A 22,985-nucleotide genomic window follows, 5' to 3' on the forward strand; every position below is an offset into this window, starting at 1 on the left:
ACTAATAACATAACTTATGTTCGCCGAAGTGATGAAATCAGAGAGCCTTGTTCTACGAGCAGGATGAGATCACGATGCTTTATTTTGTCAAGTATATACTACATACACAGTTTAGGCGAGAAGCTTGTACGTTATGTTGGAAATTTGGTACATATCGTTACGTTGGAAAATCTCAGGTTTTTAACCAGTATGATCAATACAAGAATGGAACACTACACAGTATGAAAAAGGAAACTTCGCTCATCCAATTAACAACCAAATTTGAATCCGGCTGGACAAGAAATTATTCTGACCGAGAGAAATATTCTATACAATTATCAAATGCATGTGGAAAAGAAGAAGAAAAAAAGTTGGTTTTCACGACTAAAATACATTGGGCATCACGATGGTTGATTATCCACAAGGCGGCAGGGAAATCAACTATATGTGGTAGATGATTAACTTATTGCATGCGAGCAAGTAGGAGAGAGGATGTACATTTTGCAGTCATGCACGTCAACTTGAGCTCCCAAAGTTCCCGAGACATTTTCCGCTAGTGTTTCATGCTGCAAAATGAAGAATATTAGAGTGATTCCAGATACAATATAGGTGTGGCAAACTACAGAAATGATATTAGAGCTAATACGTGGCATTCTTTGACACGTTCAAAATCCTCGGAAGCATGGCATTAGTTCGTAAACTCGTAGTGATAGTCAACCATCTATACTCAACTCTGCCCTACCAATAAGATCGATTGAGACTCTTGTATAACCAAACTCTTTAACAACTTCAGCCAAAAATGGCTTGTATCAATTAACCATCTTTATGCCTTGTTTCTCACATAATTGATATTTCCTAGCCAGTTCTCATTTTCTCATTCTCATAAGAAACCAAGTTTTTTCTTAACAAACTTGAGTTGTCATTGATTAACCTTTTCACCATACGAAAAAACACCAACTTTCTCACTTTTCCTATACCAACTATGTGACAAGTGCTAATCAATCCACAGCACCAAAAGTTATTATGTTAATATATGACCATCAAAATCAAAATGTAAGTTCATTATCCAAACAGGATGATTAAACATCTTACTGTTCAATCATATATGTCCTGCAAAAGAGAATTCTGAAGGAAAGTATGATAGTAAAGGTAGTATTTAGGTTTATTGCCATCAGACATGGATCGAACGCATCCAAGCTGTGCTGGCTGTCAAAGATAAATGGCTTCAATCATTTCAAATAAGTCATTAACCACAGCAAGAGGTTAGGATAAGCTTCCGATCTATCTAAGCAGGGCTCTTTGGAAGCAAATATATAAGATGGTACCTGTCTGATTGAAGTATGCTTAACATAGACAATAACCACTGCACCTCGGTACATGATATGGCAGGATATTATCATAGTTATCTGTTTATAATAGTTAGGCGGCCAGGTTATTGCTGAACTTGCATTAAGATTCTCTCATATTATAAGCTGAAACTAACTAATAAAAGTTTATTCAATAGCTAATATGAAAGGATATGGTGACGTCAGGAATACTGGATGCACTTGATGAGTATAACTATGTCAATGAATTGGACTATTACAAAAACTCTCTTCCTACTGGGAGTTAATTCAGATGAAATGTTGTGCATGGTGTACCCTTATAGTATGAATATTGCAATCTTGCCAGATAAATGTGTATTGAAACTGGATAATGGACCAAGAAGTATGCATGTCAACAATCATATCAACACTCACCTTCCACAAATTTCTCACTGAAAAGGTGGCTGTTGCATCAAGGCCAAGAGTTTCCAATTTAGATGTAATAGTGACAGCTTCTGAACAGCGGTTCCACAGAGCAACAACCAAGCGATTTTTGGAGAGAGGGCCGGCCCACACCTGGAACTTGCAAAAGGTAAGGGTGATGGTACTTATCTGGAAAACTACCAAAACACATGATTGACAGAATAATTTTTTCCAAACCAGTAAAACTGCCACATAAATTGGTTTAGGGGGTATAGGATTAAATAAGGGTATATTTGTCATTCACTTATCTTCTGTAAATAACATAACCTGAAGTTATATGTCAAACCATTCTCCAAGCTGAAAGAAAGAGAGGCAAAAAGTAGATATGGAACTACGGAAACATTCTAGGCACCTGACTGCAGCCGTCCTTTCCTTCAACTGAAACTTTCCTTCCTTGAACTCCTAAAGGATCTACAGGAAACACAAGACTTTCCTCTTAGTTGTATAATTATTACATAACCACAAGAAACTAGCAAAACCTATGCAAAGATATATTTAACATGGAAATAAAAGATGTTAATCTCCCTAGAATGCTGGGCTGGAAATGTGCCTGAGTACAAGTTGGGCAAGTTTGACCGTTTGGGGAAGCATCTCTGAGCTCATCTCAATGAGGCAGGAGGTGGATGCGAGCGGGTAAGGCAACAGTTAGGAGTGGCAAGGTGATGAGGCGAGGAGGCAGCAAAGAGATTGGTTGCATGAAGCTTGAGGCCATGAGGTGATCAAAGCTCTTATTTTAATCACAACCATCAGTTAAAACTGATTGGATGGCAGTGATATATCCGATGAACTAAATTTAATACTAATTCAGTAAATAATAATAAATGGAATAAGACAATCATGCATCTATATATCTTCAGTTTATTTCGAGCACCAAAGTTAGCCCAGAATGACAGGTTGTGGCTAGATTGGGCCCACTTCCAGCCTTACCACCACAATATGCGATAAAGGGGGGATAATTTAGGCAGTGTGTGCCTGAAAATGTATGGACATATTAGGATAATGAGGCAGGCTATGAGATGCTTCTATTTTTCAAAAGAATAAGAAAAAGTAGTTAGTACCTAGTAGTGCCCTTAAATACATAATTATATTCTCTGAGATAAAGGGAACTAAGAATTATCACTACACCTTGGTTTACTGAAATGACCTCTTCATTGCTTAAGATCTCCAGAGTTTCAGAAGTCATATTCCTCACATCACAACCAATCAAAAGAGGTGCCTGAAAATGCACATAAAACATTTTATGGATACTAAGGAGAAATTCTCAATACAACATGCAAATTTAACAGGTAAGCACTCAAATTGTCAATAGTTATACAAACTACTAAAGCATCTTCTGCCATATCACTTCAGGACACACTACTGAAAGATTACTTTGACAGAAACTAAATCTTTAAAATTCGATACCTCAAAGGTGAAACTAATAGTGGATTAAGGACCATCCAAAACCATTGCATAACAAGTTTATATCCAACTGGTGTTTCTTTTATATGCGTAAGTATAGTGATATCTCTTTCCTCCTTTACAGTTATTTCTCTATAGAAGCCTTAATTAGCCAGTATGTAATTTAAGCCAAATAAATGGACTGATTATCCAATAGCGCAAAGAAAAAAGAGCATCAATTATTAAGTTTACCTTCATCAGCGCCCAAATACTAAAATGTGCACGATACTCCACGTAGCTCATTCCCCCATTACCAACTTCCAACATGTCTGGGTCTATTGAAGGGAATTGATTGGACAACATAAATATAGTATACATCTAAAAAGAAGATTAACACAGTTGTAGAGGAAAAAATGAACTAGTGATCTCAAGTTCTCAACCACTTATAAAATTTTAGCGGAAAGGCTACCATACCATTCCAGCCACCAGGCCCCGCATATGATGCCCACTTGTCATTAAGATCAGCAATTGTTGTCATGCTTAATTCAATGGTAATTATAAATCAGTAACTTAAAATAACATTTGGAGCAGCTCTAACGGGTCAGGGTGGAAGTGAAGTTACCTTACCCATGAATCAGATATGTCATCTGTCGTTCGCCAACTATTTCCAACTTTACTAGCCCATAAAGCTGGATTATCTACACCCCTGTGAGAGATACAAAATTAAGATTTTGACCAATTGACACATCTACATTGACATAATCAAAAGCCAAAATATTACCATTCACATAAAGAGTAGAATATTGTGCGTCCACTTGAATTTAGCGCCTCGCGCATCGGAGGATAACTAAGAAAACATTGTTTCTGATAAACAGGGATACAATAACGATTTGGATAAAACAGAATGGTTGAAAACTTAAACGAGATAGTACCGTTTCTCTGGCTTTATGCCCAAATTGTAGCAGTTGTCATACTTCAGATAGTCTACGCCCTGGCCAAAATCAGGCAAGCGGAAACTTTATATATGTAGTTATATTTGTATTCAGTTATAAGTATAATGCTTATCTAGACTTCCATCATTATGCTCATATGAACTCCAATATTTGTGCGTAAGAAGGAAAGGAAGCATCTGCACACCAAGAGCCTAGTGAAGGACTACTCATCCTTACCCATGAAGCAAATATATCTGCATCAGCATTTTCATGGTAAAGGGACCCAGGTCGAACTTGGCATGTAAAAACCCTGAAATTTCCAATTGCTTCAAGACAAGAAGATAGGTAGAAGATGGAAGAAGTATTTGTGTAGTAAGTAATGTCATGTGAAGGTAGAAGATCTTCACCCATATTAACTCATAAATACCACAAAACTAAAAAAAGGATCAAGTTTACACAGTATTAGAATAGATATATACCCAGCATCAGAGTAGATACCAAGCTTGAGACCTTTGTTATGTACATAGTCTGCAAGATCTTTTATGCCTGAAGGAAAAGTCTTTGGATCAGGTACCAATTCACCCTACATATCAAAAGGCAGCAATTATGAATTTCATTAACAATTCTCCACTACATAAGCAAGAACGAGAACTAGCTAATATGTCTATCAACCTATGAATATATACATAGTATACAAGATATAACCCGCAGAAGACATGTATAATAAGTTGACAGAAGCCACTGCTGATGTCTTTGAAGAACTCCTTAATGTGGTGCCACTTGTAAGACAGACTACACCATAGAACAAAAGAATGTCGCTGTCACACTAGATAAAGATGAGACATGAAAAACCCAGTAAAACATCATTCATACACCATAGTCCAACACCAAACCCCTCTACAGATGATGAAAAGAAGTCCCAAAAGAATAGCAAAAAGAACGTGTCAATGCAGGAGAAGATCATAATCAGTAGCCTCTTTAATTGCAATATTTATATTTTTGCCAATGCTGTTAGATTTTTGACAATATTGTGCTAGCTGCAGGCTATAGAACAAACTCAAACAGAGAGAGAAATACCACTTAGGTGGGATAAGCATCATTGATTAACAGAAGATTTCACCTATACCAAAAGAAATTAACCACTACCTCACCTTGGTATTCCTTGTCAGAGAGGACCAACAGTCATCTGTAAGAGAAATCAATAGATGAAATAAATGGAAAATATGACTACATTGCCGACAGTATAGAAGGTTATTGCATTTTAATATTTTATACCTATGTTGACATAATTGTAGCCCAAATCAGCTAGGCCAGATGAAACAAGTGCATCAGCTGTCCACAACAAAGATAAAAGAGTTACAACCCAAGGATGAGTCATCATCTTACAGATGGTACTGCCAATAATCATACAAAAGAAGATGTTATCTGTGCATCAAATGTAAACAGATGCTCAGCCATCTTAAGTTTTCTTATAATTCTCAAAAGTACATAAGAAAATATAGAAATGTACATGCAATTGTCTCCGACATATTACCTCTATATATAACAAAAACATAAAACTTCATTGAGTTCAACCAAGAAAATATAAATGTTCCCCGTGCAACTATTACTACATTAAAGCTTATTTGCAGTGTTTATCTTCGTTACCTGAACGTAACAAAAGCATTTTGCTTCTCAGTCAAACGGACATGACATGCTAGCAAGAACCGTTGATGCACAAACTGATAATGAAGTTATCCATTAACCTAACTGTTTCATGCGCTCTGACATTTTACAAGAAGGTCAATGTCCCAATTTTCAAGTTGTTCTCTGCGTGGTTGATTCTAAGTATTAATCAACCACCACTCGGTGAACGAAATTAACTGGATAATTTCCAAGCTATAGGATCAATAAATTACATGAGTGGGAGTACATCAGCATCAATTCATACATGAAGAAAAGAAAACAAGTAAACGTCATTGAAGGGATAAAATATTTCACCTGTTTCTTTAATAACTGTTTCGTTGATATTGCAGGCAAAGAAATTCCAACTATTCCATCTGCACCAACAATTCTCCTCATCAAGAACGCCAGATTATATCAATGGAGAGATGCACTTAAAAAACACCATACAGAACAATCGAAAGGAGACGAAAAGGAGATAAACAAGAACCAAATTCCTCTCAACCCCATACGATTACTACTATAAACAGAAACCCCAAGAAATTGCACCAGAACTGTCTGAAAGAAGAATGCCAGAATTGAAAAGAGATCGGGAGGGAGAAAAATAAGGTCGGACCCCATCTGAGGAGTGAGAGCGAGGCCATTGTTGAGTTGCAACTTCCCATAGTTGGAAGTGTCGAAGGGGTGGATTCTTGACGTGGGTTTCTGGAGCTCACCATCGGATATGGGCGGCAACCTCGCCGCAATGGCCATGGAGGAGAGGGAGAGGAGGACGATGAGAACGACGAGAGCGAAGGAATCCATCTCCGACCTTCTCTTCGCGGTAGGCGGGAATCGATAAATAGAGAGAGATTGAGCGAGCTTTTGACCAAATTAGCCCTCCCAAACCTTTTTTTATTTATATTTTTTCTTCAGTTCACATCAAAATTTAAATACGAAATCAAAATTGTTTTGCCAACTTAGCAAAATCCCTAACTCAGATATAATTTGCTAAATAATTTATTATAGAAAAGAAAATTTATATAAATTTTTAAGTATAATAATCACGAGACAGCATATACCACCTCACCATAAATACACTTTTTAAGTTCGATATTATTAACTACTATTAGAATATCAAAGCACAAGCACCTCATAAAACTGATTCATATCAATTGATGTCAGAGCTCGAATATAAGAGTATCACATTTTTAATCTATTTTTAAATTAACACCGTTCTTGAGAAGAAAAAATTATATAAGTATTTATCATTTGACCGTTGAGTTTTGCTCTTAATGTCTCAAAAATATCTTAAAAATGAGGATAGTTAAATATACATGAGTTATAATAACTACAAATATAAATAATCTTAATACCATTTGAGTGAGGTTTTTAAGATTAAGATAAAAAATAAAAGAAACTAAATTTTTGATTAGTTTTATATGGGGGGGATAAAATAACACATAGAGTGTTTCTAATAAATTTTCTTAATTAGAAATACTGTAAGCATATTCTTAGGTGAAGGTTGGATATGCAAGCGTCAAGAATGCCACTTCCTGCTGCAAAGCAATCAAATGAAACCAACCAAATTTGGTCACATTTCCTTTGTCCACTGGCTTCTATAAGAAAACGTTATGAGTGCATTCTCTATGCTTGTACGCAAACCATTCACGTTAACGTAAAGGAAATCAATGACGACATTAGTCTTAGCTGTTCCTCAATCAAATAGTTGTTATTTATTATTATTATTTTCGTAATTTAATGGCTTGTAGTGTGCATCTTGGCAATAAATTACTTATTCTAAGTACTAACTTAAAGAGGAAAATATATATATACTTCTAAATTGTTAGAACACAATGATGTACACGTCTCACCAGCTCAACATGCCTAAATTTTAGCCCAACCCATTGATATAGTTGGATATCATGGTAGATGTAATGTATGAAACGGCCCAATTTAATCATGAACTTGACTAGCAATTTAGGGCCTAAATTTTAATTTTAAATTTTTTCTTCTAACAAGCGAGTATAAAAAACCACTTAAATTATCCGGGCCAAAGCAGCTCTAGATTTATCCGAACTTTCTACCTATGTTTACAATTGTTAGTAAGCCATTGTAAAGAATAACCTCAGAAAAGAAAATGCACTATTTGCTTCCATCACTAGTAGATCAATTCTCTGAAAAAAGATGAAAGAAATGGATAGGATGTGCCCATTCCACCTCTTAACACTTGAATAGGATGGAGACAAACAAAACAGTGGAGTTAAAATGAACAAGTATTGGATCTAAGGATTTGAGTACGCTTGGCCAATATCTTGTACATGATCTCTCAAGTATAGATGAGATTTAATTCGTACTTCGGGGGAATCTAAGACTAAAGCCATCTTTCATCTTTGTCCCCCACAGAGAATAGAGCTAAGATAAGTTGGCAATGGACCAAACAATCTTCCAAAACTTGTTATTTTCTGTGGTCCGGCATTGCAACTCTATTCTAGCTTAGAGGAGGCATATATCTAACCAGTGATGACGACCATTTTGGAAGAATGGAAGTGTCCAGAAATTTTGTAAGAGTGGATGGAGTTAGTCCATTTGATCATTAGAGGAAGAAGACTAAGATATGTAAAATAAGATCGGTGCAATAGTTTCAAGACATTATCATATGTGTAGCAACGTATGAAAATTGTCAAACATGAAGGATCAGTGTATTCGTGCATATTATGTCCAATCATGCATAGATTTCTGTCCGCATTGAAGCCTTGTCCATCGTAGCAATAAAGGTGTAAACCATGGCTTTCTCTTTAGTCTTTTCCTTGTCTTTTGATAGAACAGTGTAGGGCCATCTAAGATCACGGTTGATCTCGTGCTTCGCCATGTAGGGTTGCTTTGCCTTAAAAAGGACTTTTGCAATCTGCTACTTTCTTAGGACAGCTGAGCCTACCCAACATCCATTATATTATTGATGGTCCACTCCCTAACGAAATTGCACTGTGTTTCTTCTGCTCAAGAGCTCTGCTTCTACAAGCAATTCCAGCTAATATTAAGTCATTTAATGGTTGTAACCTACAAATTATCTTCTTTTTTTCTCTCTCTCTCTCTATTCAAAGTTGTATAAGCCTATTTTGCAACTACTTCAGAACAAGATGCACGATCAAGGATTCAAAAGATATTCTTCAATGCCCATTTGGGCTGTTGAAGCTTCTGAAAAGTGAGTCGGGATGTAAACATACTTCAGAGCTTCCTTTCAGTGCTCTCAGGTTTCAAAAAGAATTTTTAAACTTCAACTACCGATCTTATTCCCATGTTGCTGCTCAAAACTTCAAAAATGTTCCATGCTATTATTGATGGTCCAAAGTCAATGTCTTTCCTTCACTTACAATTCACAGAAGACTAGGTTTTCTGCATGCTTTTCATATGTTGGGGTTTGTCTTTATTTTTTGTCATGCAATTAGTGAGCATATCTTTCTTTTACTGGTATTAGGCATTGAGAGACTTTGAAGAGGGAAAGCATCTCCTTTTTCATAGCTCAGACCCCTTTGTAGTTGCTTTTATAATCGTAGCTGAAACTGTCAGCATAACACCTGCCATGGATGCTCTTCTATAGGTATCTGGATGTGTGTTTGTTAAATTTGTATGCAAAAGAAAGATGAACCGTAGATTGCCTCATTTGGTGGCCTTAGTGGGCAGTACAGAGAGACAGGAGGACAGGAAAACAAAGTGTTCCTTGTTCTTTTTATACCATCTCATTTTCTCTTTGGGACGGGTGAAAAGGATGTTTCTGATATTTTGGCCCTCAGGTGACAGAGTTAGAGCTTGCGATGGAGAGGAAAATATGAATCTTGTCAAATTAAAAGTTGATCATAGTCTTTGGTGTCCACTGGCAAATCATGAAAAGGATGATCTCTGAGCCATAATCAGGGTTCTGACCTGTGAAATTTTCTTATCAAATTGCTCATCACCACCAGTATGGTGTATGTTATCTAAGCCTATTATATATTTAGGCCTTTTCAAAACAAAACAAAAAAGTATCTCAGAGTGCAGTAAGAGCCCTTTTGAATTTTAAATATATGCCCGAGTGACAGTAATTAATCATGATCTTGAATGTAAGCAGTAATTATAAACTCAGCCAAAGAGTTGCCTGAAGGCAAGTATTAATATCAAGAATAGGAATTGCAAAATGCCTACTGGTGACAACAAATTGTAAACTACCTTTGTTTCGCGCGAAAGCACAAGATTTAACATCCAGCACAAAAGCAAACAAATTAAACAGCAAGTTAGCTGGAGAGAACTTGATATCATCTTTCATAGTTCAGTTGTACATATTCCTACCACATTCCTTCTCTATTTACAATTTAATGTCATTGAGGCTAAGCCATATTTGCTTGAACACCTTCACAATAACTTCATGGTATTCCTGGGAATTCAATGACAAGTAACAAGCCAGCAGCTCCTCCAAATCGCTGGAGCCTAGAAATTTGTTCTTGATGATCATCTCAATCATACTCTCTCTGAAGTCTCTCTCGGGATCCAACGATGACTTGACGATCACGAAGCTCTCCATTAGTCCTCTCCTATGCTCTAATGCCACTTTTGGCCCTGCTAACTTCTGGCTCAGTTTGGTCTGGATCCTTCTGCTCACAAGTCTCGGAGAGGTCAGCCTCACCTTTCCTGATGCTGGTTTCCTATTGCTGTGGCAGCTCTTCTTCTTTTCAGCCACATTGGTGTCATCCAATTTGGCATTGTTGGCCTCTTTCTTGATTGGCTTTGTCAAAATTGGTGTTAGCTTAAGCTCTGGCAATGCTTCCCTGTCTTCAAAATTATTGGACGAGCTACTAGTGCAAACACAAGGGGTGGAAACAGAGGAGACCATCTCGATAGAAGGTTTTGTGGGCTTTTTTATACTCCGCCGCTTGGATTTTTTTGGCGAGTCTGTCGGAAAATGAGTGTCTAAGGACTTTGAACTGTGTAGTTGGATGGAGAGATGAGGGGATTTTTCCAATCTTTCCTTGCTTGGGAAGTAGTAGGAGGCTCTGTTAGGGAGGAATGCTTGCTTGGGTGGTGGAGATGGCTTTGGTGTTGCAGAAGCTGCTTGACGGTGCTGGCTTCTCTTAGTGGCTTGTGGAATCCCATGGCTTCTTCTAGCTCTCTTCATGTGCTTGAGCAAGTAGAACCAGGAGTTGGGCATCATCTCAGATAGACTAAATTTAGGCTTGCCCATGTAATTGAGTAACTCAATTCTCTCAAACAAGAACAAGAACAAGAACAAGAACTCTCTCTCTCTCTCTCTCTCTCTCTTTCTCTAGAAAGATGTGATGAATTCACTGTATAAGAACTAAGAGGAAGACTTGAGGATCTTTACTTGTACAATTGAATAGTTTGTACCTAACTGGCTTATGTAGAGGAGGTTGAGGTGGAAGGTTGCTGTCGAGAAAAGGAGAGGAGAGAGTGTTAAGGAGAGGGGAAGTGATAGGTTCTGTGTACTTATGCTGTAGGTGGGATCACACTGAAACAAGGGTTAGAGTGGCCGAGTGGGAGAATAAAAGTACAATGTTTTGGAGCAAACTTAATACATTTGGGGGTTATAGAAATGAAGTACACTAAAGAAGACTAAACTTTCAAATTAACTATACATTTCACTGTGGTTGTTTCGATGTTCATATTTCAACACCACTATAATGTTACTCAGAATTGAAGTGCTGCGTACTTTCCAACATTCATAGATAATATGTATATTACCCTGTCTACTAGTCAAAGAAGATGACTGAGTGCTTTAATTTTTGGCTTCTATAGTCGTCCCACTTGCCAATATGATGTGATCTTGGCGAACTACTTGGCCATCTAGTGACATAAAACTCTCAAAATCAAAGCTTTCTACACTGTATTTGCGACTTGTAAACAATCTAGAGTACTGTATTTAATGTACCCGCACCCTCTACGAAGTATAATTTATAGAAGGGAAATTTAGGGGAGTATTAAAACAGTTGGAGGCCCCGCCCCCCCCCAACTGATCATTCCATTGCCTTAAAAAAATACTTTAGAAAAGTCTCCTGCGATTAGCCCCTTTTTTTCTCTCTCTCTTCTCTCTGGAAACCCACAGCTTTACAGCAAACCTTTGATTGTTAGACTTTGTAGGTCTGCCTACATAGATCATTCCCGCTGGCTGGAAGAGAAGAAAAATTAAAGAGAAAAAAGGAAGAAGGATCGAAGTTATTGCGTTGCATGTGAGTCTGGGACAGAGACTGATGTTTTCTCTCATTGCACCTTTTTTGCTTTTAGTCCTTCCCTTCCTCTCTGAACCAAGCTATGCCGTGACAACTCAAGCCTTGTGTCTGCATAACACGAGGGAAATTGCTATGCATGCTTGTATAATTCTGTGCGTTGATGTATATGCCTCGTCTAATGTAATGTATTAAACATCAGTCATGATAAAGATAAAACTATATATATATATATATATTCTAAAATGACTGTAATAATGAGGTTGTGTTTGTTATTATATTCATGATGATAAGTTAGATAGACGGCAGGGAATTTTGATCCTTATCTTTTTAAAGTTTGCCCACCTCTACTATGGACGTGGGGATAAACCTAGAGTGTACCTTCTGATCTCCTTTATGTGCATGAGCTTGAGGCTGCTGGCTTTCTCTCTGTTCCAACAGAGAGACGGTCAGGCCATGTAGATCACTTGTTGTTATCACAATCGTATAAAGAAAACCAAAGAAATGTACGTACGCTATCGGTTCTCTAAAGCCCCCCTAGACTGTGGACCCAATTTACTAGATCAATTACAAGTTGAAATTTAGACAACCCTGTCCACTTGCTCTATATATGTCAGAAGACTAGACGAGTTACCGAAGATAAAGCCCAAACATTTTTGCATTGGAGTATTGCCCGTTGCCTATTGGATCGTATCACGTGTTCACGTGTCTCATGTATTCCACCAATTGGAGTAAAATATTTCTAACCTCCATAAAAACGTGAAAACTTAAGGTGTTAAATGTAAATCTCCCAAATAGTTCTTTTGGGCCTCCCTTATACTGCGCCTTGCTATTGGTCCACCAGATGATCGAATAACCGCGTGACACCTGTTTTTTTCTTTATTTTTTTTCGGGTACAAAATTCAAATAGATAGCATAATAGTTGTCGGTGGAAATTGGTCTTGGCGTAGAAATTTCACGCCTACGTGGCGACACCCCACTCGCTTCAGCTTCCTCGATTTCGCGTGGGCCCTCAAAAAACTAGGGGGTTGGTAAATAAATAGAGCTTGCCTCCTGAGCATAGACAAAAGCTAATTAGCTTACCTTAAAATGAGATTTTAATTTTAAAAATAATTATTTGTATAATAAAAAGTAAGATGAGAAAGAACTCTTTTGTCTTTTAAAAAGAATCATGTTTTGATTTGATAGAAACTAAATTGATGAGAGAGAATTTTAGCTGTTGCTTTAAAATTTTTAAAAAAGAAGAAGTTATATTTCAGAATTAAAAAGGAGATAAAAATATTTCTAAAATGAACTGGGGACTTAATTTCCAATAGTAACAAAACGTAATACATATAATTATGGGACTAAGATGCTACCAAAAGGAATCACTCGTCTCTATCTCAATTATCAACCCTCTCTTTGTATTTACATGTTGGAGTTGCACACACAATTAAATGAGAAAAAGAAAACTATGTGTATAATTAATGTTGCGCCAACCAAACATAGACGACTCTTTCTCTTTCTCTTGCTCTTCTTCTTCTTCTTCTTCTCAATTGTTGCTACCGTTCGTTCCTCCGATCGGCGCGGAGGGCGGTACGGGTCCTTTGGGGAGAACGTTGAACAGAAGCGACGCCAATCGCTCGCTCATCGACGTCGGATTCGCCATGTCGCAAGGTTGACGACCTTGTGGCGTCAAAGGCCTAGCAGCAGTGCCAGTGGTCTGCTGAGACACTACGAGGAAGACGAGAAACATGACAAAGACTTGTTTCTTTAGCCCCATCAGCTAAGCTTAATTGGACGAGATATAGTAAGTATAATAAGGATGCAGAGGGAGAGAGAGAGAAGAAGAATAATAAGAAGAAGAAGTAATGATAATGGAAGGAGCAAACGGTGGGGCTTTGGGTATTTATGGTTGGGAGGGAAGAGAGGAGAAGTTAGTTATGTTGAAGACTTCAAAGGAGAGAGAGAGAGAGAGAGAGAGAGAGAGAGAGAGAGAGGAGAGAGAGAGAGAGAGAGAGAGAGGTGAGAAAAGAAGAACGTTCGCATGTTTGACTTTTAGAAAAGTTGGAAAAAAAAATTAAATTGATGTAAGAGTTGGTGTTGTGCGACGTGTGAGTATCAAACACGGTACTACGTTTCTTTTTCTTTAATTTCATTTTTATTTTTTTCCCAAGTGGGTAGAGTGAGATTAGATCAACTGGAGTGTTCAAAGAGGAACTTTCTTAAAAGAATAGATAAAATTAATTAAGGAGGTTTCTTCTCCCTGAGTTTAGTCCTTCTTGGTGTACTACTTCTTATGAACAGTTAGTGAACTCTTACAGATATTAGACATGTGGACTTACAGTGTATTATTATATGAATGGCTTGTTTAATTTGCCCAAAAATTAAATTTAGACTTTGGAACGAAGGATCGCTAAATTTCAAAGTGACGGCTAAAGTTGGGTGTTGGAATTTTGGATTTATTAGGTTAAGGTCAAGTGTGATCGAGTGGAATTAGCTCATCAAAGTGGCATTAAATCCCTCTCTGTGGACTTGCTTATAAGCCGCGTGAGTCGCGAGTCCAAAGGAAAGCCCAGGTGGTTTTCCTTAGGGTTGACTTGGGTACTTGGGATATTAATTTCTCTCCCAAAGAAAACTTCAAACTTCAAACTAAACGCCTCAAAAGCTACCCACTATAATAAAAACCCACACTAACTTAAGATCAAATTACGCCTGGAAATCCTGAACCCTTCAAAATATAATACTTATAAACTAACAAAAGGGTGATTTCAATATATATAAAATAGTTTCGGTGTGCTTGTTTTAGGAGCATAAAATTATCAATTTATTCTGTCCGGAGACGTAGGGGGTGGGGGGGAGACTGTGCTCAAAAATCAAAGCACGCGACTACCTTCTTTCTCCGGTTTGACACGAAATGGAGGAGAGATAGACTAGCATTTATTTTTCCTTTTTCTATTACTTACTAACTTGAATGTCTTGCTCATCAAGCTTTAGATCCTCTATCTTTGTTTCCTACCATCTTCCAATATATATATATATACTTTTCTTTATCTTTTTTACTATCAAATATATTTTTAAAAGAAAGAAGATGTTTAATTAATTAGTAGATGAGCATCCCCCTTGAGGATGGCCTCCCTCCTGGTAACCATTTCAACCATATATCGGCAATTACTCTTAAGAAGTTTCATTACCAATTTTTGATGCTAGGATTCTGAATATCCTTCACGTAACTCTCGCAACATTAGAAAATAAATAAATAAATATTGTTATAGTTTACTATGGAATAGATATACCAAGCTTGTTTTCATATAGATTCATCATTTTTGTGTCACTTTTTTCCCCTCAAATATGACTATCATATAAGTAAATAACCAATTTTAGGTATTGTTGGGTCGTGTTGGACCGTCATATAATATATTTTCATGTAGGATTGAGAGATATTAGATAGTTATGGGGCTTAATATGACATAAAAATAAAATATAAAAAGAATCTGTATGAAAATAAATTATTATTCAGAGAGTCTAACAATAATTTACCATATAATTATATAGTCTTAATATTCCTCCTAATTGAGCTGAGATAATTTTGTAAAGTGAACGCATAATCTCTCGCAGTAATACTATATTAATTCATTAACTAGTTTTAAAACTTAAATTATTAAATATAGTTATTTTTATATTTTATATTATAACAATAACCACCTAACCGTTTCCTATATAGTAGGATTTAACAATATATTATTAACCTCACATGCCCATTAAATAAACGAATTGCAGTCGTCATTGTGTGAAAATACTTTATGATAATTTTCCAAGATTATTAAACAATGATCAATACGTGGCCATTGTATAGCCTCAAAGATATTAAGCCCAAAATTACACAAGATGGCCCAGGTATATTTGATTATCTAAATCTAACCCCAAAATAGTTGTTTCTCTTGGGCTTCAGACGCTTGGAAAAATATATAGAGAGAGAATTAAAGCCCTTTTTTTTTTTATCATAGAAGCAGCTAAGAATCACTAAGATTATATATATATATATATATATATATAATTATCTCATGAATGTTAGAGTTAATATTTAATAAAATTTTCATGCCCCTAATGTTTCTGAACTTCACTACTATCAACTCCGTGGTCTATAATGACCCATTTCTTATAAGTTGGTCTACTAGATAGAATAGCACATAGCCACATACTACTAGAACATATTAGGTGCCAAGTCATTGTATATAGATCCAACTCAAGAAGAAGAAAACAACGCGGTTTGATATTTATTTTCTATGAAAATTGAGAAGTTATGGGCTGTGTCTCTATATTTAAAAACACACACAGTTTGAAATATATAAGCTAAAGTAATAATAATAATGGAGACTAGGATCATCTAACCCATTTCTTTAATCGCCATACATGATGATGATCGCCCACTTCTCAAATGGACGTGACCACCACCATTCATCCATCCAGCAACCACCCTACCATCTCCTCTCTATCCTTCCTATAACTAAAGCATCTTCTATCTCTCTATATATCATTTCTCCACCAAACTCCAACGTCTCCGATAACTAACACCATGCACTAAAGGAAGTAAGACTTCCACAACACTCCTCCATTATTAATCCGGCCAAGATGCCAACCTCGCCTCCTTCCTTCAAGTGCAATCCTTTCAAGCCATGCAAAAGGATTCTAAAACTCTTTAAAAGGCCCAGAACTAGCCTACGTAGAGTTATACACAAGATGAGGCCGAGTAAGAGGAGGGGGAGCTTCCGTTCGATCCGCGCGGCGTTCCTGTCGCTGATCTCGAGGCGGACGGAGGAGGAAGCCGATAAGATCGGGGAGCTACCGAGCTTAACGGAAAGAGCTCGCGCGCCGTTGTCTTCTCCGGTCACGCCAGCGTACGTCAAGATGGCGAGGCACGAGAGGGATGATAAGGCGGAGGAGGCTTGCAGGAACTTTGAGAATTATTTGACGGAGATGCTCGTGGACGAGAGGAAGGTGAGGGATCTAATGGACGTCGAAGAGCTGCTACTTTGCTGGAGTAGCTTGAACAATCCGGTGTTTGTTGAGTTGGTGTGTAGATTTTATGCAGAACTCTGCAACGATTTGTTCTCCAGCGACGAGTCTGGGGCAGCGGTGGATGATATTATTTCCGCTGCTACTTAGTTTATAAGAAAGAATATTTATGTTTTCTTTTAATTTTGTACTAAGAGGCCATATCAAGGCCCATTAGGCTAGCCCAAGCTCAAAGTCGACATCGGGTTCGGGTCCGACTCGAGCAACGGAATATTCCTCCAGTTTTATTCAAATATTGTGTAAATAGGGGCTTGATTTGCAAATAGTGAAAACAAGATGTGGTGTATAAGCGATAAATTCATCCAAATGTAGAGTGCTAAATGGAGATTTCTCTTCCCAAGTTAGCAACGAATCGACGACGGTGATGGCTCCATTAATGGCCTCCTTCGAGAAAGATGGATGATACGTTTCCCCCCCGGATACTGAATCGTTAAGAAACCATAAGCTTCTTAGTTTGGATTTCGCGTCACTCGAATTGTTGAGCTATGGAGGAAGATATATATCGGATGAAGGCAAAGAGTGGGTGGCTAGCAAATGGAGACGGTGGAAGTAAGTAGTGACAAGAAAAGTTATGATGTGGGTATCGGTCGCTTTCGGGTCTTCGGCAGCACCACCACACTGCAGGAATCCACATGGCTTGGCCCACACTATTTTTTACTCAGATCCAACCTTCCTAGCTTCGCACAGTAATTACTCCTCTCGTTTTCTTACCCAGGTGTGTAAAAATTGTTTCTTTTTGCTCCAATATGTGGAATTTCTATGGGAAGATGGGATTTTAGTATTGGTTACAGTACTTCTAAAGTAACTGGACATTGGCATGTTTTGTATGCTTCCTCTCACGTGGTTTTGCTTCCTCTACGTTTAAATACTAGTAAATTCTTCCAGGGCTCCACCGTCCTTGTTGTTTGGTGTTATTCTCAGCTTGCATCCTGCCTTTTGGTCTCGTGAATTCCGCCATTGGCTTGTATGTTGTGTTCTTTGGTTGTGGTGGAATTTATTGGGAATGCAGATTAAACATGTACTGGGTGGCTTGGAATAAGATAAAAGCTGATAGGATTGTTTCAGACTGGAGTATTCTTACCTCTGATCTTGATATTGGTTTTGTGAATGCACCAGTGGAGGTGTAGCAAGTGAGGTGCGTACTGATGGATTCCGCAAGTAAGGATTAAAAATTTGCTCGCCAGAGTTCTTGTATGTGTCGGGTAGAGATCGACTAGAGGGTGGCAGGATTTTTCTATCTTGTGGAAGATTGCGGTGATTTTAAACAAATTTCAGAGATCTTATACTATTTTGTTGGTTGTTTTTGCCTTTAGGTCGGCTGAGGAACATATAAAAGTGCAGGCCAGCCTAGCACAGTGGATTGAGGAAAAAAGATTTGTCTTTGAAGTTAAGCTTCTTGCTTGCTAATGGATCCTGAGAATGGGAAATGTTTGAAATCACCGAAGGTACATTTGATTTTTTTTTTTTCAAAATTCGAGTTGCATGTAGCTGTTTGCTGCTTTTGATCGAACTGTGGAAGGGATGTATTTTGTTTTTCCCTTTCGGATTAAACCTTGTTGGCTTGCTGAAATAGTTGATGCTGATGAATTGCAGAAGGATTCATGGAAAGCCATCTTGCTTTTGGCATATCAGAGTCTAGGGGTTGTGTATGGAGACTTAAGCATCTCCCCTTTGTATGTCTTCAAGAGCACCTTTGCAGAAGATATCACTCATTCAGAGACAAATGAGGAGATTTTTGGAGTGCTCTCTTTTGTATTCTGGACTCTTACCCTTGTCCCCCTTTTCAAGTATGTCTTCATAGTTCTTAGGGCTGATGATAATGGTGAAGGTAATGATCACAATTTCAGATGTTGTTCTTGGTGTGAATGCTACCAATTAGTAAACATTTTCATTCATAATCTGGCAGGCGGTACATTTGCTTTGTATTCTTCAATATGCAGACATGCCAATGTTAGCCTTCTGCCTAACCGACAGGTTGCAGATGAAGAACTCTCTACATACAAATTAGAATGCTCTTCTGAAACAAAGGACACATCAAGGATTAAGATTTGGCTTGAGAAGCACAAGAACTTGCACATTTCTCTGCTAGTAGTGGTTATGCTTGGTACCTGTATGGTGATTGGAGACGGTGTTCTCACTCCAGCAATATCTGGTACCTTCTTGTTAGACTGGCTTCTCATCTGGCTCTCTGATTCACAATTCACTAATTATACATTTTTTTTCTCTTTTTTACTTTGGTCTTGGGTAGTTTTTTCGGCAGTTTCAGGGCTAGAGCTGTTCATGTCCAGAGATCACCATGAATGTAAGTTATCCAGCTTACCTCTGAATGTTGTCAATACTGGCAATAGTAGGTTATCATGTGTGCGTGCCAAATCCATGTCCAATGCCTAATAGCTCAGGTACTTAGACTAATAACAGTTTGAAGAATCATAAACATAATTCTGGGTGGAAGTATTATTTTAAGTTCTCAAATAATAAATGGGTTATGAAATTGTAGAGCGTGGATGAGAAACCATGCTCAGAGACCTTCTGATCTAATCAGTTCTCCTTATGGATAATTAATATTTTGTGTTCAATAATGTGGCTGCCTTGTTTTCCTTGCAGATGCTGTAATTCCAATAACTTGCGTCGTACTTATATGCCTGTTTGCACTACAACATTATGGTACTCATCGCATTGGATATATCTTTGCACCAATAATTCTAGCTTGGTTACTGTGCAACAGCGCACTTGGCATATACAATATTGTTCACTGGAACCCTCATGTTTATGAAGCACTTTCCCCGTATTACATGTTTAAGTTCCTGAAGAAGACAAAAAAAAGCGGCTGGATGTCATTGGGTGGAATTTTACTATGCATAACAGGTAACTTCATTATGATGCTTCAAGACATGAAATTTTCTCTTCCCTTTTCTTATTCGAGAGATGTTTAGATTACAATGATGTGCACACAAACTTTTTCTGTCGAATTTACATGTTCTTCAAGAGTGTTCTACAAAGTAGTGTTTCTGATTTGTTTTGTCTGATGTTGAGTTGTTGATAATTCTGGAAAAAGAACCACAAGGGCCCTGCTTGATATTCAAAAATTGCTGCAATTGCAGGATCAGAAGCAATGTTTGCAGATCTTGGACATTTCTCTTCTACTGCCATCCAGGTGCTTTCATGGTCACCTTAGTTTACTGTTTTATTATTTACTTACATTGTTTCCAAATTGTGAATTGGTCCTTGATCTTGTGCTTAATGCAGGTCGCTTTCACTTCACTAGTCTATCCAGCACTAATTCTGGCTTATATGGGGCAAGCTGCGTACTTGTCAAAAAATCATAATGTATATACTAGCTACCAGATTGGCTTTTATATCTCAGTTCCAGGTATGCTATGCATATTTGTTTTAAGGGAAAAAAATTGCATATACTAATAGATCACGAAAAGCTTTAAAAACATGATAAATCAGGATAGATAGTTATTCCCTCCTTTATACCCATATAGAGTATCTTTAATAGTAGATATATACTAGAGATGCTACTACTTGTTTGGATTATTTAAATGACAGATACTTAACCTGTTAGCTGTATTTACAATTTTACACTTGATCCAGCCAAACAAAAGATTGACTTGTGCTAATCTCTAGTACATTCAGTAATTTCAGTATTTTGGTGCTTCACCTGAAGTCTTGATCTTCAAGTAACAATCCATAACTTTTACCTTTTGATTCTCTTTTTCTTTCAATGCTTTAGTCCACAGTATTAGTTGATACGAAAAGAGAAACCTAATGCTTAGCACAAATTTGCATTGTAGAGAGTGTGAAGTGGCCTGTTCTTGTATTAGCAATATTAGCTTCAGTGGTGGGAAGCCAAGCAATCATCAGTGGGACATTCTCTATTATAAATCAGAGCCAGTCTCTCAGTTGCTTTCCCAGAGTAAAAGTAGTCCATACCTCTAAAAAAATCCATGGCCAGATATATATTCCGGAGATCAATTGGATGCTCATGATCCTCTGCATAGCTGTTACAGTTGGTTTTAGGGACATAAAGCACATGGGCAATGCATCTGGTACGTTTCAACTACTTGACTACTATTTTCTTTCTTTTGTTAGTTACTGACTTATCACCTAAAGTGCCACTTATTTGTGAAAATGTCGCATTATGTGGCTAATAGTGTTTACATTGTTCCTAAATAGGAAAACAGCTTGCTTCTGTTTTATTTCCAATTTTCAAACTAGTGAGGATCTTATGACTGGTTTTCCTTCTGTCACATGGATGAGCAACCTGTTGCACCCTACAAAAAAATTTTTTTTAGGGTGCCACAGTTACTGATCTTTCTATAAGCATAGATAAATAAGCCATTATCATAAAACAAATATTCCTTTAGAATAATGGTAGGATTGTACAGTAAGAAGGCAATATGTGGTGTCTAATCTATACACTGTACCCACACATTCAACTGAAAGCTCTCAATAACTGAGATCTTTCTTTTCTTATGTGCATATAATTCTTACAACAGATTATTGAAATTGTCTTTTTTGCTGCTACATAAATCGTTCCCATCATTGTAGCTAATGACAAATTTCTTTGTATAAAATGCAGGGCTAGCAGTAATCTCAGTAATGCTAGTTACAACGTGCCTCACATCCCTTGTCATGATCCTTTGCTGGCATAAGCCACCACTCCTCGCTCTTACTTTCCTCCTATTCTTTGGGTCGATTGAAGCCCTCTACTTCTCTGCATCCCTCATCAAGTTCCGTGAAGGTGCGTGGCTCCCCATCCTCCTTGCCCTAAACCTAATGATAGTCATGTTTGTCTGGCACTACGCTACAATCAAGAAGTATGAGTTTGACCTGCATAACAAGGTTACACTAGATTGGCTACTTGCCTTGGGTGAGAAACTGGGTATTGTCCGTGTACCTGGAATTGGAGTTGTCTACACTGATCTCATATCTGGCATTCCTGCCAACTTCTCCCACTTTGTCACTAATCTGCCAGCATTCCACCAGATCCTTGTCCTTCTTTGTGTCAAATATGTGCCTGTACCTTACGTGCCTCCTGCTGAAAGATACCTTGTTGGCCGTGTTGGGCCACCAAATCACCGCTCTTATCGGTGCATTGTGCGATATGGTTACCATGACGTCCACCAAGACATTGATTCTTTTGAGTCTGAGCTCATTACTAGTTTATCCGACTTCATACGCTTGGAAGCATCATATATAAATGGTCGTCAGTCTCGCCCTTCGATGGATGAAGATGAGGGTGAACTCAATGTTATTGGAAGCAATATGCTCACATGTTATCAGAATTATGATGTTGAGCAGAGCATCCAACACTCGACTGTTTCAATCGAGTTTCCTGGTAAGCATGGTGTGATAGAATTGCCACCTATGGTTTCAGGGAAGAAGGTTAAGTTTCTCACAGAGAATGGAAATAGCTCAGAATTGGACAAGAATGTAAGGGAAGAGCTCGCAGAACTTCATGCGGCACAGGAAGCTGGAACTGCATTTATACTGGGGCATTCTCATGTGCAAGCAAAGCCAGGGTCATCAATAATGAAGAAGATAGCAATAGATTTTGCATACAATTTCTTGAGAAGAAATTGCAGGGGCCCAGATGTTGCGCTACGAGTTCCACCGGCATCACTTCTTGAGGTTGGGATGGTATATGTCTTGTAAGAACTGAAGCCTGTACAGTCAAGGATCATGCTCCTGCTGATGCAAATTTGTAGAGTTGCAAAGTTTTATGATAGGAAATTGCAAGCCTAACAGGTGTTATCTTGTAAGAACCTTACAACTGTTTTAAGAAGTATATTTGAGCTTCTGTAATTGTAGATATGAGTTCTCTAACTGCTAGTATTTTGCCGACGAGTTGATCGGGATATTGTAATCTTAAACTTGTCACGTTTCTTTTTTCTCTAGTTAATGAAAGTTGGCTTCCTTTGTTCGTGAAGTAGATGAAAGAATTGGAGAAGTTCGAACATCTCTACTTAATAGATTTTCATTGCTTGGTT

The 22,985-nt window shown here is 37.7% G+C and overlaps 4 protein-coding genes across 6 annotated transcripts; 2 read left to right on the plus strand and 2 right to left on the minus strand.

The window, feature by feature from the left end:
- Positions 1–224: 224 nt before the first annotated feature.
- Positions 225–6,538, minus strand: LOC140765327 (alpha-galactosidase 3-like). The gene is made up of 15 exons (XM_073104360.1): positions 6,357–6,538; positions 6,059–6,117; positions 5,354–5,410; positions 5,230–5,264; positions 4,558–4,661; positions 4,316–4,388; positions 4,079–4,137; positions 3,928–3,993; positions 3,769–3,852; positions 3,621–3,685; positions 3,399–3,481; positions 2,892–2,982; positions 2,119–2,177; positions 1,719–1,859; positions 225–545 (listed from the first exon to the last, which is right to left on the minus strand). Exons 1-15 carry the CDS (start codon positions 6,491–6,493, stop codon positions 438–440), a joined length of 1,221 nt encoding a protein of 406 aa, XP_072960461.1. The 5' UTR covers positions 6,494–6,538; the 3' UTR covers positions 225–437.
- A 3,523-nt stretch (positions 6,539–10,061) lies between these two features.
- Positions 10,062–10,934, minus strand: LOC140765080 (transcription repressor OFP1-like). The gene has a single exon (XM_073103994.1). It carries the CDS (start codon positions 10,932–10,934, stop codon positions 10,062–10,064), a length of 873 nt encoding a protein of 290 aa, XP_072960095.1.
- Positions 10,935–16,653: 5,719 nt separating this feature from the next.
- On the plus strand, positions 16,654–17,079 carry LOC140765081 (transcription repressor OFP17-like). The gene has a single exon (XM_073103995.1). It carries the CDS (start codon positions 16,654–16,656, stop codon positions 17,077–17,079), a length of 426 nt encoding a protein of 141 aa, XP_072960096.1.
- A 3-nt stretch (positions 17,080–17,082) lies between these two features.
- Positions 17,083–22,919, plus strand: LOC140765859 (putative potassium transporter 8). 3 transcript variants are annotated; one of them, XM_073105145.1, is made up of 11 exons: positions 17,083–17,704; positions 17,875–18,124; positions 18,303–18,434; positions 18,583–18,817; positions 18,896–19,141; positions 19,238–19,291; positions 19,594–19,854; positions 20,091–20,143; positions 20,236–20,359; positions 20,787–21,041; positions 21,575–22,919. In XM_073105145.1, exons 3-11 carry the CDS (start codon positions 18,396–18,398, stop codon positions 22,648–22,650), a joined length of 2,343 nt encoding a protein of 780 aa, XP_072961246.1. In that variant the 5' UTR covers positions 17,083–17,704; positions 17,875–18,124; positions 18,303–18,395; the 3' UTR covers positions 22,651–22,919. The 3 variants fall into 3 exon arrangements, with proteins under 3 accessions (XP_072961246.1, XP_072961248.1, XP_072961247.1); XM_073105147.1 differs by lacking the exon at positions 17,083–17,704 and having other exon boundaries at positions 17,725–18,191; XM_073105146.1 differs by lacking the exon at positions 17,083–17,704 and having other exon boundaries at positions 17,725–18,147.
- Positions 22,920–22,985: the final 66 nt, after the last annotated feature.

This window comes from Typha angustifolia, chromosome 8 (assembly GCF_048772165.1).
Source record: "Typha angustifolia cultivar Huaian chromosome 8, ASM4877216v1, whole genome shotgun sequence".
Lineage (NCBI taxonomy): Eukaryota > Viridiplantae > Streptophyta > Magnoliopsida > Poales > Typhaceae > Typha > Typha angustifolia.